Source organism: Antechinus flavipes, unplaced genomic scaffold (genome assembly GCF_016432865.1).
Source record: "Antechinus flavipes isolate AdamAnt ecotype Samford, QLD, Australia unplaced genomic scaffold, AdamAnt_v2 unplaced_scaffold29, whole genome shotgun sequence".
In the NCBI taxonomy this organism is placed as follows: Eukaryota; Metazoa; Chordata; class Mammalia; order Dasyuromorphia; family Dasyuridae; genus Antechinus; species Antechinus flavipes.
The window spans coordinates 605-12,986 of NW_026262140.1; the positions used below are offsets into that span (position 1 = coordinate 605).

The 12,382-nt window shown below is 42.7% G+C and overlaps 1 protein-coding gene across 1 annotated transcript; it reads right to left on the reverse strand.

Annotated features, from left to right (window-relative positions):
- Positions 1-262: 262 nt before the first annotated feature.
- Positions 263-3,986, reverse strand: LOC127543333 (solute carrier family 22 member 7-like; the record flags this gene model as incomplete). The annotated part of the gene is made up of 5 exons (XM_051969376.1): positions 3,514-3,986; positions 2,369-2,472; positions 1,912-2,066; positions 863-1,031; positions 263-514 (listed from the first exon to the last, which is right to left on the reverse strand). Coding segments are annotated over exons 1-5 (1,052 nt in total), but the record flags the coding sequence as incomplete, so codon positions are not given.
- Between the last annotated feature and the right edge of the window lie 8,396 nt (positions 3,987-12,382).

Here is a 12,382-nt window from a genome sequence, read left to right on the forward strand (position 1 = left end):
TCTCTTTCCATTACTCACCTGTGTGTCTATGTATGTGGGGGGGGGGGGGGAACGGGAGATGTGGTGTTATAGTCAGTGGTAGTCATAGGGGAATCTGGTGCTTACATCCCTGTTCCCCAAGTCTATTGGACTTTCCTCCTATTTCTTGATAATAGCTTTTTTATTTTCAAAATACATGCAAAGATAGTTTTCAACATTCACCCTTGCGTTTCAAATTTTTTCCCTCCCTTTCCCCTACCCCCTCCCTAGACAGCAAGCAATCCAATATAGGTTAAACACGTTCAATTCTTCTAAACCTATGTCACATTTAGCATTTTTTCTTCTGTTCCTAAAGGGCCAAAGGGTATGTTCGAAGATAGTGACAATTCTGTCCCCCCAACTCCACCTTACCTCAGTACTTAGTTTTTCCCTAGCTTGGGGCCGGCCATTGAGCACTGCACATCGGTGGAGGTAAAATTCGGCTTCCTTAATCCGATTCTGGGTCATAAGCCATCGGGCAGACTCAGGCACCCACCTGGAGGGCAGGAGGCAGAGGGTGGAGCCCTCCAGCCAGAGAGAAGCCTGGGATAGTGAGTGGGGCAGGCAGGAGGGATGGGGAAGCGGGGAGGAACCGAGTACCTCAAACCAAACTGATCCTGGACCTCAGCCTTACATAAGGATGGGATTGAATGCCAAGTATCTATGGAAACCCACTTTCAATGCCAAAAGGTAAAGGTACCATCCAACAAGGGAATGGAGGTTTGATTCAAACCACCCACTGGATCACCAACAATGTTCTGTTTTGGAATGCAGGGGGCTGTTGAGTCTTCCTTCCCCCCACTTCCTCTGCTCTCCGTGCCCCATGGTCACCCACTCATCTCACCAGAGACTGATGATGCCCAGGGCACAGGGCAGGGTCACAGCCAGCACCAGCCATCGCCAGTCTCGAATCAGGTAGCCAACCAAAGCCAGCAGCATCACCCCCCCAGACCAAAAGGTGCTGCCAAGGACACCAGCCATAGTGCGATGTTCAACATCTAGCCACTCTAATTCTGGGTTCCAGGAAGGTGGGCAGGGCAAGGGGAAGAGAGAAAGAGAGACACATAGAGGGAGGGAGAGACAGAGTCTCAGAGAGAGAAAGACAGAGAGAGAGAGAGAGAGACAGAAAGAGACAGAGACAGAGTCAGACAGAGAGACAGAGACAGAGAGTGAGAGAGAGAGAGAGAGAAAGAGAATGAGAGAGAGAGAGGGTGACAGAGTGAGAGAGAGACAGAGACAGAGAGAGAAGAGTGAGAGAGAGAGAGAGACAGAGAGTGAGAGAGAGAGTGAGAGAGAGACAGAGAGAGAGAGTGAGAGACAGAGAGTGAGAGAGAGAGTGAGAAAGAGACAGAGAGAGAGAGAGTGAGAGACAGAGAGAGAGACAGAGACAGAGACAGAGGGAGTGAGAGAGAGAGAGAAAGAGAGAGAATGAGAAAGAAAGACAGAGACAGAGAGACAGAGGGAGTGAGAGAGAGAGAGAAAAGAGAGAATGAAGAAAGAAAGACAGAGACAGAGAGAGAGAGTGAGAAAGAGAGAGAGAGAGAGAAAGAAAGAGTGAGAGAGACAGAGACAGAGGGAGTGAGAGAGAGACAGAGAGACAGAGAGAGAGAGGAAATAGAAAAAAAGAGACAAAGAAATACAGATGGAAGATCTGAATTTGTCTTTATTTCACCTCTTCCGGAAGACCTGATCCTCTCCCTCCCTAAGAACTGTCCAATCCTTATAGAAGTCCTGGTTCCACTAGGACCCCAGGCTATGACCCAGTCATCCAACCAGACCCTCCCCACTTTTGTATTTCTTCCTGTGCCCACCAGGGCGGGGAATACACTCCCTCTCGTTCCATCCCTCCCCTCCCTATACCATGGAGCCCTCCACGCCCAGGGAGGCTCTTACCTAGGGGCAAGACAATTATAGTGAAGCCTGCCAGGGCAACCCCTGTGAGGCTGCGGGTGATGACGAACATGACGTAGCTGACAGAAATGGTGGAGACCAGGCCCAGGGCTAGCGTGCTCATGTAGGCTACCAAGAGTAGTGGGCGTCTCCCAAACCTGGAGCAGAGTCAAGATCAGACCTTCTAAGAACTCAGGAAGGCAGCGCTCCCTCCCCCGGGAATGGAGACTTCTGGCCGGGAAATGTCCCAAAATACTTCTAGCCAGGGGATGGAGGGGTGTGTCCCAGGCCGTGGGGTTACACTGGCGTGGGGGGCAGTGGGAGGGCCCATCCTAGACAGAAAAAGATCAGAGCATGGCACCCAGGACCTAGGTGGACACTGAAGGGGCATTTTGGGCGGTACAGCCCAATTTACTTCCTTGGTTCTCTTGTTCACCCCATGCCCTCTGCACCCCTGTACCTGTCAGACAAGTATCCAAAGATCACAGCCCCCACGAGCACACCGATGAAGAAGAAGGTGGATATGGCACGATTCAGTCCTTTCCACTCGCACACTAGGTCCCACTAGATTGGGGTAAGAGTTGTAAAGGAGAGAGCTAGGCATCCCGCCTCCTTGCCTGCTGTCTGCCTTGGCCACTGCCCTAATAGCCTATGCTGGCATCCATGAAGAATACAGCCTCCCTGAAGCCCCCACTCTCCAGAGTCCATCATCCATCACTTCTCTCCCCTCCTCTTCCCTCTGTATTACAAAGAGGCAGAGTGACACGGTCCAAACCAACTTTTTTTCCTGATATTTCCCACCAAGGTCATATACTCCACCTGCTTTCATCCTAGACCAAGGGATGGGGATAGTCTATTTCACTGTTCTTGATTTGATAGTCGACAAACATTTATTATTCTACTATTTTATGTAAAGAAGTGGGTTAGGGGCTGGGACCACTAAAACAAACCAAAAAAAATTTTCAGAGCTGGTGAAGTCCTTGGTGGGACCTTCTTTGACAGATGAGGGAAACTGAGGTTCAGAAAGGGTAAATGATTCATCCAAAAATCACACAAAGGGCAGAGCTGTGACTAGACTTCAAGTCCTTTATCCCTGTGGTCTTATTTTTTTCTATTCCACTATCCTCTTGCTCACACACTCAAGAGCATTTCCTATATGTTCAGTTACTTCCATCTTTCCCTCTTCTTGTACTGCCTATGGTAGTGGAATGAACTAGAATCAAAGGGTCCAGAAATCCCAGGTTCAAATCTTGGCTTTGCTACTTACTAGCTATCCGACCTTGGTCATTAGTTAACTTCTCTGGAGCTCAGTAACTTTGTAAAATGAAGGGCTGTATTTTCTCAAGGTCCTTTCCCGCTTTGGATCAAATGGTCTCTTGCCTCTATCCCGGCAATATGTAAGTAGGAGAAGGGCTATCTCTTTCATTCTTAAAGTCCCTACACATTTGGCTCAGCGTGAGTCACTCTTCCCCTTTTCCCCTTCTCCAGTATCCTTAGATTCTGAGAATTAGAGGGACCCTAGAGATCCTGCATTCTAAGAAATTCTCCTCAGCCTTTTGTCTTGGGTAAGATCCAACAAACGTAACAGGAGAACGTGAGCCTTACCTCAGTGGCAATAGTAGAGTAAAACTGTGATTGGTCATAAGTCCAGCCTTCAGGACATGGCACAATTTGATCCTCCCTTTCCACCTGGCTAGTGTTGGAGAGTGGGTGTGGGTAGAGATATCGGTAGCAGGAGCTGAAGCTGCCATCAAGCTCCCGGGGCAAGTAGGCTTCCAGCCAAGCCGTCTCTAGGGTAAGGTTGTTGAGAGGCTCTTGGGCCGGCAGGGCACAATGGTGAGTGGGCACTGCGGCTATGAAAATCGGCAAGAGGAAGTTCAGAGGAAGCAGGAGCCGGGGCAGGGCCAACAGCATCACATTTCGAATCTGGAAGCGACCAAAGCCACCCACCTCCTTCAGGATCTCCTCAAAGCCCATGCCTCCCACCTGGACATGGGGCCCTGGATGTCAGGCACCCACTTGTTAAATCCACTGCCTGAACCCTGGACTCTGAGGGAAATCTAAGAGTCAGCAACCTGGGTGAGTTGAGAACCCTCCCACTGTAGGGGCCGGACTAGACTGATTCAGGGAGGTACTGCTTAGGTGGATCTATAGGCAGGCAGAGGGCCATCCGTGTCATGGGATTCCTCTCAGTCCCAAGCTCTATCTTACCGCCCCCCCAAACTCATATCAGGGTTGTTTCCCTCTTACTTAGCTCAGTATCAATACATTAGCAAGAGACATTATCCAGAAGGGGTCATTAGAGGAGGTGCATAGGGGAAGTCGGATCTGGAGAGGGAACCCGAGATAGCCTTTTGTCTGTCTTAAGATTGTAAGGGGTACAGCTAGGTGATGCAGCGGACAGAGCACCAGCCCTGAAGTCAGGAGGACCTGAGTTTAAACCTGGCCTCAGACACTTAACACTTCCTAGCTGTGAGACCCTGGGCGAGTCACTTAACTCCCATTGCCTCAGCAAAAAGATTGCAAGGTCCATCTGTGCATACCGTCTGATCCATCAGTGTCTCTACTGAGCTTATACCCCAAAGAGATCATAAAAAGGGGGAAAGGACTCATATGTGCCAAAATGTTTGTGGCAGCCCTGTTTGTAGTGGCCAGAAACTGGAAAATGAGTGGATGCTCATCAATTGGAGAATGGCTGGGTAAATTGTGGTATATGAATGTTATGGAATATTATTGTTCTGTAAGAAATGACCAGCAGGATGATTTCAAAAAGGCCTGGAGAGACTTACATGAACTGATGCTAAATGAAGTAGAACCAGGAGATCATTGTATACAGTGGCAACAAGATTATTTGAGATCTCTGATGAGCATGGCTCTTTTCCACAATGAGGTGATTCAGGACAATTCCAATGGACTTGTGATGGAGTCATCTCCATCCAGAAAGAAGACTCAAGGGACTGAATGTGGATCACAATATAGAATTTGCACCTTTTTTGTTGTTGTTTGCATGCTTTTTTTCTTTCTCATTTTTTCTTTTTTTTTGATATGATTTTTCTTGTGCAGCATAAGAAATGTGGAAATATGTATAGAAGAACTGCATGTTTAACATATATTGAACTGCTTGTTGTCTAAGGGAGAGGGGTGGGGAAAAGGGAGGGAGAAAAATTTAGAACACAGGTTTTTGCAAGGGTGAATGTTGAAAACTATCTTTACTTGTATTTTCAAAATAAAAAGCTATAATTTAAAAAAAAAAAGATTTCAAGGTCTTGAAAATACTTGGTGTACAAAATGATGAACTCCTAGTCACCATCATGATATGAGCTGGTGGATCAGCAAGTACAATACCATGAGTTAAGACTTCTGCCATCTCTACTTGAGACTCTCTTTCCCAGGGTCTGGCCAACTCTTTACCCCAGAGTTGAATAACCTTCTTCCCTCTCCTTCCATTCAGCAAACACTTTTTAAACACCTGCTATGTGTCTTGCATCATGAAAATCTCTGGGGACAAAAAGGTAAAAATGAAATCCATCCTTTATGTCTCCCTGTCTGTCAGTTTCTCCTAGCCTCAGTTCTCACCCTGCGTGTCATTTGCCATCCATGTCCTAAAGTTTTCAGCCTCCCCAAAGCAGAGCACAAATGCTCTATTTTTTTCAGCCTGAATAAATGAACCCATACAGTAGGTTCAGACTGGGGCAAAAGTGGAGAGATCCTGGGCATCAAGACACTCTGTGCTGAGTGCCTTTTGTGCTGGATTTCCTGGATTTACCTGGATTTCTTTTTGCAGGGCATGGAGGGCAGGAGACAGAGGGTTTTAGGGCCAATGGCATCTACAGTTTCTGGAAGCCTAGATGCAGGGACACTAACCTGGACCCAAGGTTGACTGCCTATGAAGGTCGTTTTTCTCCAGTGATCCTGCCTGGGTCAAGGTCCTAGCACATTCCAGCAAGATCCTTTTTCTTGTACTTTAATGCCTCAGCTTCCAGTATCCTTTTTCCCTCCTTTCTTCCACCCCCCACCATTCCTCTGGATTTATTTTCCAGGTCAGTTGTTTTTTCAATGAGGCATTTTACATTTTCTTCTATTTTTTCTTTTTGATTTTGTTTGACTTATTCTTGATGTCTCATTGAATCATTTACTTCCATTTGTTCAATTCTAATTTTTAGTGAATTATTTTCTTCAGTTAGATTTTTTTTGCTTCTGGCCAATTGAACTTTTAAATGAGTTGTTTTGGTCATTGGATTTTTTCCCCCCAATTCACCAATTCTATTTTTTAAGGAGTTGCTTTCTTTTTCCATTTCACCAAATCTATTTTTAAGAAGTGTTTTTCTTCTATATATATATATATATTTTTTTTTTCCATTTCACCAATTGTATTTTTTTTCACCAACTGTATTTTTTAATGAGCTGTTTTCTTCAGACAAATTACGTTTTCTTTTTCAAATTCTCCTGTAAAGCTCTCATTTCTTTTCCCCATTTTTCTTCTCTAACTCTCTTTTAAGATCCTTTTTGAATTCTTTCAAGAGAGTCTTTTGAGTTGAAGAACTGGAGGGAAAGAAACTTTCCTGGGCATCCCTGGGCTGCAACCCCTTCTGACCAACTGAGAAATCTTCCAAGATATCTTATGCTGGAAATTTGTTACATTACAAATATTTGTGAGTTCTGTCACTCCAAAATCCATCCAGAAGCCTGATCTAGTATTGGTTCTGAGGGAAGCCAGGAAAGGCTCAGGCAAAGTCCTGTCTAGTTTCCATTATCTTGGCTCCATCCTCTTCCCACCAATCCCAAGAATTTCTTTTTGGCCCCAGTGCCTTCAAACCCAGGACTTCCAAGGTAAGTAGAGAGTCCTTCCTACTTCCAGTTTTCAGCTCAGATCTCTTTCCTCCTAGTCCTCCTTTCTCCTTTTGGCCACCCTGTTTCCTTTCAGCCTTTCTTCAGGTCTCATTCTCTGCCTGGAAGTGCCAACTCCGGGTCTGAGTTTGAGCTGCTCAGTTTACTGATTATGTGATATTGGGTAATGGTTTTCCCATCCCCAAATGAGAATAATGATACCTCTCCACAAGTGCCAGAAAGACACTTTGTAAACAGAAAAGTGCTGTGAGCTATTATTATTATTAATATGATGATGAGCATGATGATCAGTTGATGATTCTGAATGGACAGCCTCAGTAGTAAGATGGCATAATGCTTATGGATTCCCTAGATCCAGTGGAAGGACCAGAGCTTTGAACAGGAAAAATAAATAAAAATTATCAGTGCCTATCAGTACAGAAAGTCATGATAATTCTCAATTCAATTTGATCAGCATTTATTAAGTGCCGACTACATACAAAGTACTTAGGTCCTGGGAATACCAATATGAAATAATAATGATAGTATTTATAGAAGGATAGCTCAGTGGGGCAGTAGATAGAGCCCAGGACACACCAGAGAAAGAAATGGCAAGCCATTCCAGTATCATTGCTAAAATAAAATTGAACAACAGCATTTGCAAAACATTATGCAAATATTTTATCTTCACAATAATTCTGCTGAAGTAGTTACTGTTATCCTTATTTTATAGATGAAGAAACTGAGGCTAAGAAGGGTTAAATGATTGCCCAGATTTACATAGCTACTAAGTATCTGAAGCTGGATTTGAATTCACATCTTCCTGACTCAAGATTCAATGTTTCATCCACTGTACCACCTACCTGCCATAGGAAAGTGAAAAACAATCTTTTCCTCTAAGGAATTTGTTATATTCTATTCTCAAATTGTAACCAATCAGAGCTAAGTTAACTATAAGATCATAAGATCACGATGATGTAATAAGGACTCTGTGTCTCCCTAATCTTTGTGGAGGGTGGGCCACCTGGCCTGGGGGAAATTCCTAAAAATGATCCCCACCCATCTGAATCTCTGTTGGGAAAGCTATCTGGTTCCCATCCGAATCTCCCACTCCCAATTGATCTGATTAATCATTTTGGTCTGGGAAACAATCACCATTCTTTATTGAATTGAAAAATTAGCCCTTAATCTCCTTAGCCTCAAACCACAGAAGGCTAATAAAAAAACGAGTCTGAACCCCAAACTTTTGCTAATTCCTTTCCGAATTTGACCCACTGAGGAAGTTGTTTCTCAGTGTAAATCCATCTTTGCTAAAAGCCTACCTTTGCTAAATTCCTTTGGAACTAGCCCCTGCAAATTGTTTGTCAGTGTAATAAACCTTTTTTTTTTTTTGCCAAAAATCTCACCTGCAGTTTGGGATTGGGGATTCTTTCTCAAAAAACCTGCCACCGCCTGGGGATCTTTCACCCCTCATTTCTCACACCTCATCACTGAGATTTAGAACTAGAAGATATAGTTCAATATTCATTTTACAATTAAGAACACTGAGGTTCAAAAAGATGATGTCACACAGTCCAAAAAGGATCTCACAGGGCATTTGGTCTAACCTATACTTCAATTCTTTAATTTTTTAAAAAATGTTTTGTTTTGTTTTTCTGTTCTTCCTTCTTTTCTTTCCTTTCTTTCTCTTGCTTCCTTCCTTCCTTTCTTCTTCCTTCCTTCCTCTCCTTTTGCTCCCTCTGTTCTTCTCTCTCTCTCTCTCTCTCTCTCTTTCTCCAAAACTGTGCCTTTTAAATGATTACCCACCATGTCTCCCATCATTTCCCATCACATCATCCCAGTCATCTTCCTGCTTTTCCAATGACACCCCAGTCCCTCAGTTCTCATTCCACCAAAGAACCCTGCTTTATAATAAATCAGTAAAGTGAGGGGAAAACAAATTTGCATATTGACATTCTTTGGTAATCTATGTCTAATTCTGCACTCATCAAGATTTGGGAGTACCTTTATTCCTGGGTCTCACATCTTCACTTATTCCCCTCACCTTCCTTGGTCCCAGAATCCATCCAAAACAGCCAATTGATGGAAAGACATACTTCCCACTGGGAATATTCTCCCCTTCCTTGCTTCCCACCACCATTATCTTGGCCCCAGATATCCTACAATCCATCCAAGACAGAGTTTGGGGAAGACCTACTATCACTAGACATACCCTGTCCCCTTTCTTTCCTCCATGCTCCCCTCACCAGGATGCCCAGAACCTTTCAGGACCACTTTCACAAGTCTTGGATGAGATTAAAATGATCAACTCAGATAGAGGACCATCTGGCCTTGCTATCCTCCTTACCTCTATATCCTAAAGACCCCAATTCTCATAGATTGATGGCCACTGGGCCTTGCCATCCATCCTACAGATTAATTCAGAGTATGAGTTGCTGGACAGCAAGGAAAGTATTACTTTTTCCAATTGTGTCTCCAACACTTAGCACAATGCTTGGCAAAAACTAACTGTATTGATTAGAGTTTTAAAGTCTTTAAATATTATTTTCTTAGATTTCTCTAGCAAATCAGAGTGAAGGATGATGGGAATCTTGAAATCGGCTTATTCTCTCTCCTTTTCAGGAAATGCTAAAAAGACTCATTCTGGGAACTTAAAATTCCTAGATTGTTTTATTGCCATAATTAAGACAATCATGATATAGCCATACTGCCCTATTAGCATTTTTAAGATACCTATGATGGGAACTCAGGCTTTCCCAGACTGCTTTTGTTAATTTTTTCAAGGCAATCTCAACATCTCAATATACAACCTTGTTTTTGCTTTATTTCCCTTCCTTCCCTGAGAAACCGCCAAAGGTACATTTCCCTCATAAAAGATGCACTCATGATGAAGATCTTTGCTTGAAAACCTTTTCAAGAGTAAGCTCTCATAGTGTCTCATTCCCTCTTCATAGTGTCTTTTCTTTAATAGCTTTTTTCTCCTTATTAAAGCTAAATCTGATTAGTCTGTTAAACTCCTCTGTGGATTTAACCTGCCACTCAATGGCATCAGGTCTCATGGAAAATACCTTTAATGGTGTAGTCCAAACTCCTTTCCTTACTAATTCCTTTGCTTTCCCAAATCTATTTCATATTTACCATTCTTGATACCTATTTTACCTCTTCATTTTGTCTGTAAATGTCCTTTTTGGCAAAATAAAATAAATATTATTATCTTTTTTGTTATAGTGGTCATCATGTGAATTGTTCTCCAAATTGTATTCATTTAAAATTGAATCAGTTCATCTAAGTCTTACCAAGTTTCTCTGAAGTTTTCATAATCATTATTTTTAAGGCACAATAATATTCCATTATAGTCATAGGCTATAATTTTTTGTTATTCTTTCCTTCTCCCCAGTCAATGGGCACTCACTTCCCTCCTGATTTTTTGTGCTTCTATTTGCCCTCTTTCTCTCTTTGCAGTGTTTACCCCAGGGCACAGGGTAATGACAGAGAGAGAAGACTGGCAGAGCAGTTTCTGATGACCCTGGCATATTAAAGGGCTATTGCCCTTCTGGGATCCCTTCACTGGGGAGCTCAGTAAATTCGTCCTTGCAAAAGAGAAGTCCTCTGAGAGGAGAAATGAGAATGTATACTTTGTGGTGTACAAGATTGACTTCCTCTCTTTCTTCTTCTGACCTCCAACTTGGATTTCTTGGAGTCATTAGGGTGAGCAGCTGGTCCCTGGGGACACATGAAGGAACACAGAAAACTTGACCATCAATGCATTGACGCCACAGTGCCCAGAAAGCAAGACAGCCAGGAATTAATACTATGGAAGAGGTTCTGATCTTGAGAGTTGAGATAACCAGAGATGTGAGGTAAGATTTATAGCTATTGACTGGTAAAATGAGAGAAACTGATTTTCCTTACTGTCTTCCCTACTTTCCCTTGAACCTAATCCAAAATCTTGAAATAGGAGATAGACAGCCTCTTTCCTTCTTTTACCACTAGTTGTTGATATGTGTGGCCAGGAAAGCTCCTAGGATATATATATCCATAGTCTGAAAGAGTCACCAGGAGATAACATATACTTCCATAGAGGAGTACTTGGTATATTTCCTTTCCATTTTATTCTTTGCACAATAGACTATGTGGCCACAATACGCTAAGTCCCTACATCTTGTGAATTCGGGAGGTTGTGATTAGAGAGAGGGTTGTCCAAAGTGTGATCTCATTAGCACATTACAAATAGTAGATTTAATCTTTTTTAAAACAATATTCTACTTCATTTCCTAGATTGACTTTGGACCAGGCCATGGAGGAGAAAAAGCGTTCTCTCTCCGTCTCCATTTGTCTGTCTCTTTCTCTGTCTCTACCTTTACCTCTACTTCTTTCCCTCTTTCTCTTTCTCTGCTACTTTCTGTCTGTCTCTCCCTCTGTCTCTGTCTCTGTCTCTCCATCTCTCTGTCTCCCTCTCTCTCTCCATCTCTGTCTTCCTCTGTCTCTGTCTCTCCCTCTCTCTTTCTCTCTCTCTCTCTCTCTCTGTCTCTCTATCTCTCTGTCTCCATCTCTCTCTCCATCTCCCTCTCTCTCTCCATCTCTCTGTCTTCCTGTCTCTGTCTCTCCCCTCTGTTTCTTTCACACACACACACACACACACACACACACACACACACACACACAAATACACTTCTGAAAGAAAGTGATAGCTTACTATATTGGTAACTCAAGTGAGGTTCCAATTTGGTGGATAACTCATGTAGTACTCTCTTGCTAGATAATTAATACATGGACACATTGCCTTTTTGAAGGCTTAAGGACATCCTATGGAAAACCAAGGAGAACTCAACTATATAAAAAAGTAACTGTAAACCAGTGTGTGTGTGTGTGTGTGTGTGTGTGTGTGTAGTATTTTATTCTTTCTATTTGACCACCTTGAATGATATTCCTATTAGTGACATCTCTGAGTCAGAGGGTATGCAGAGTTTTATGATATTTTAAACTTTGGAATTCTCTCTACAATTGGCTGTCCAACCTCTACTTGAAGATACCTAGTGACTGGGAAATTAATATTTAATTCAATTTAATATTTACTTATTAAATTACTTTTGGACAGCTGTAATTGTTAAGAAGTTTTTTTTTTTCTTTCAGTTCCATAGCCTTTCAGAATATCATATTCCAGAACCTTTGATCCTTTAATGTTGATGCTGCTAAATCCTGCATAATCCTTATTGTGGCTCCTCTATATTTGAATTGTTTTTATCTAGCCACTTGCAGGATTATTTTCCTTTATCTGATAGTTCTGGCATTTGGCCTCTATATTTCTTGGTGTTTTGATTTTAGGATCCCTTTCAGTAGGTGATCGATTAATTCTTTCTTTTCTTTTTTTAATTTTTTATTTAATAATTACTTTATATTCACACTCGTTTCTGTTCCAATTTTTTTCCCCTCCCTCCCTCCACCCCCTCCCCTATGGCAAGCAGTCCTTTATATGTTGGATATGTTGCAGTATATCCTAGATACAATATATGTTTGCAGAGCCGAACAGTTCTCTTGTTGCATAGGGAGAATTGGATTCAGAAGGTATAAATAACCCGGGAAGAAAAACAAAAATGCACATAGTTCACATTCGTTTCCCAGTGTTCTTTCTTTTGGGACTTTTGTC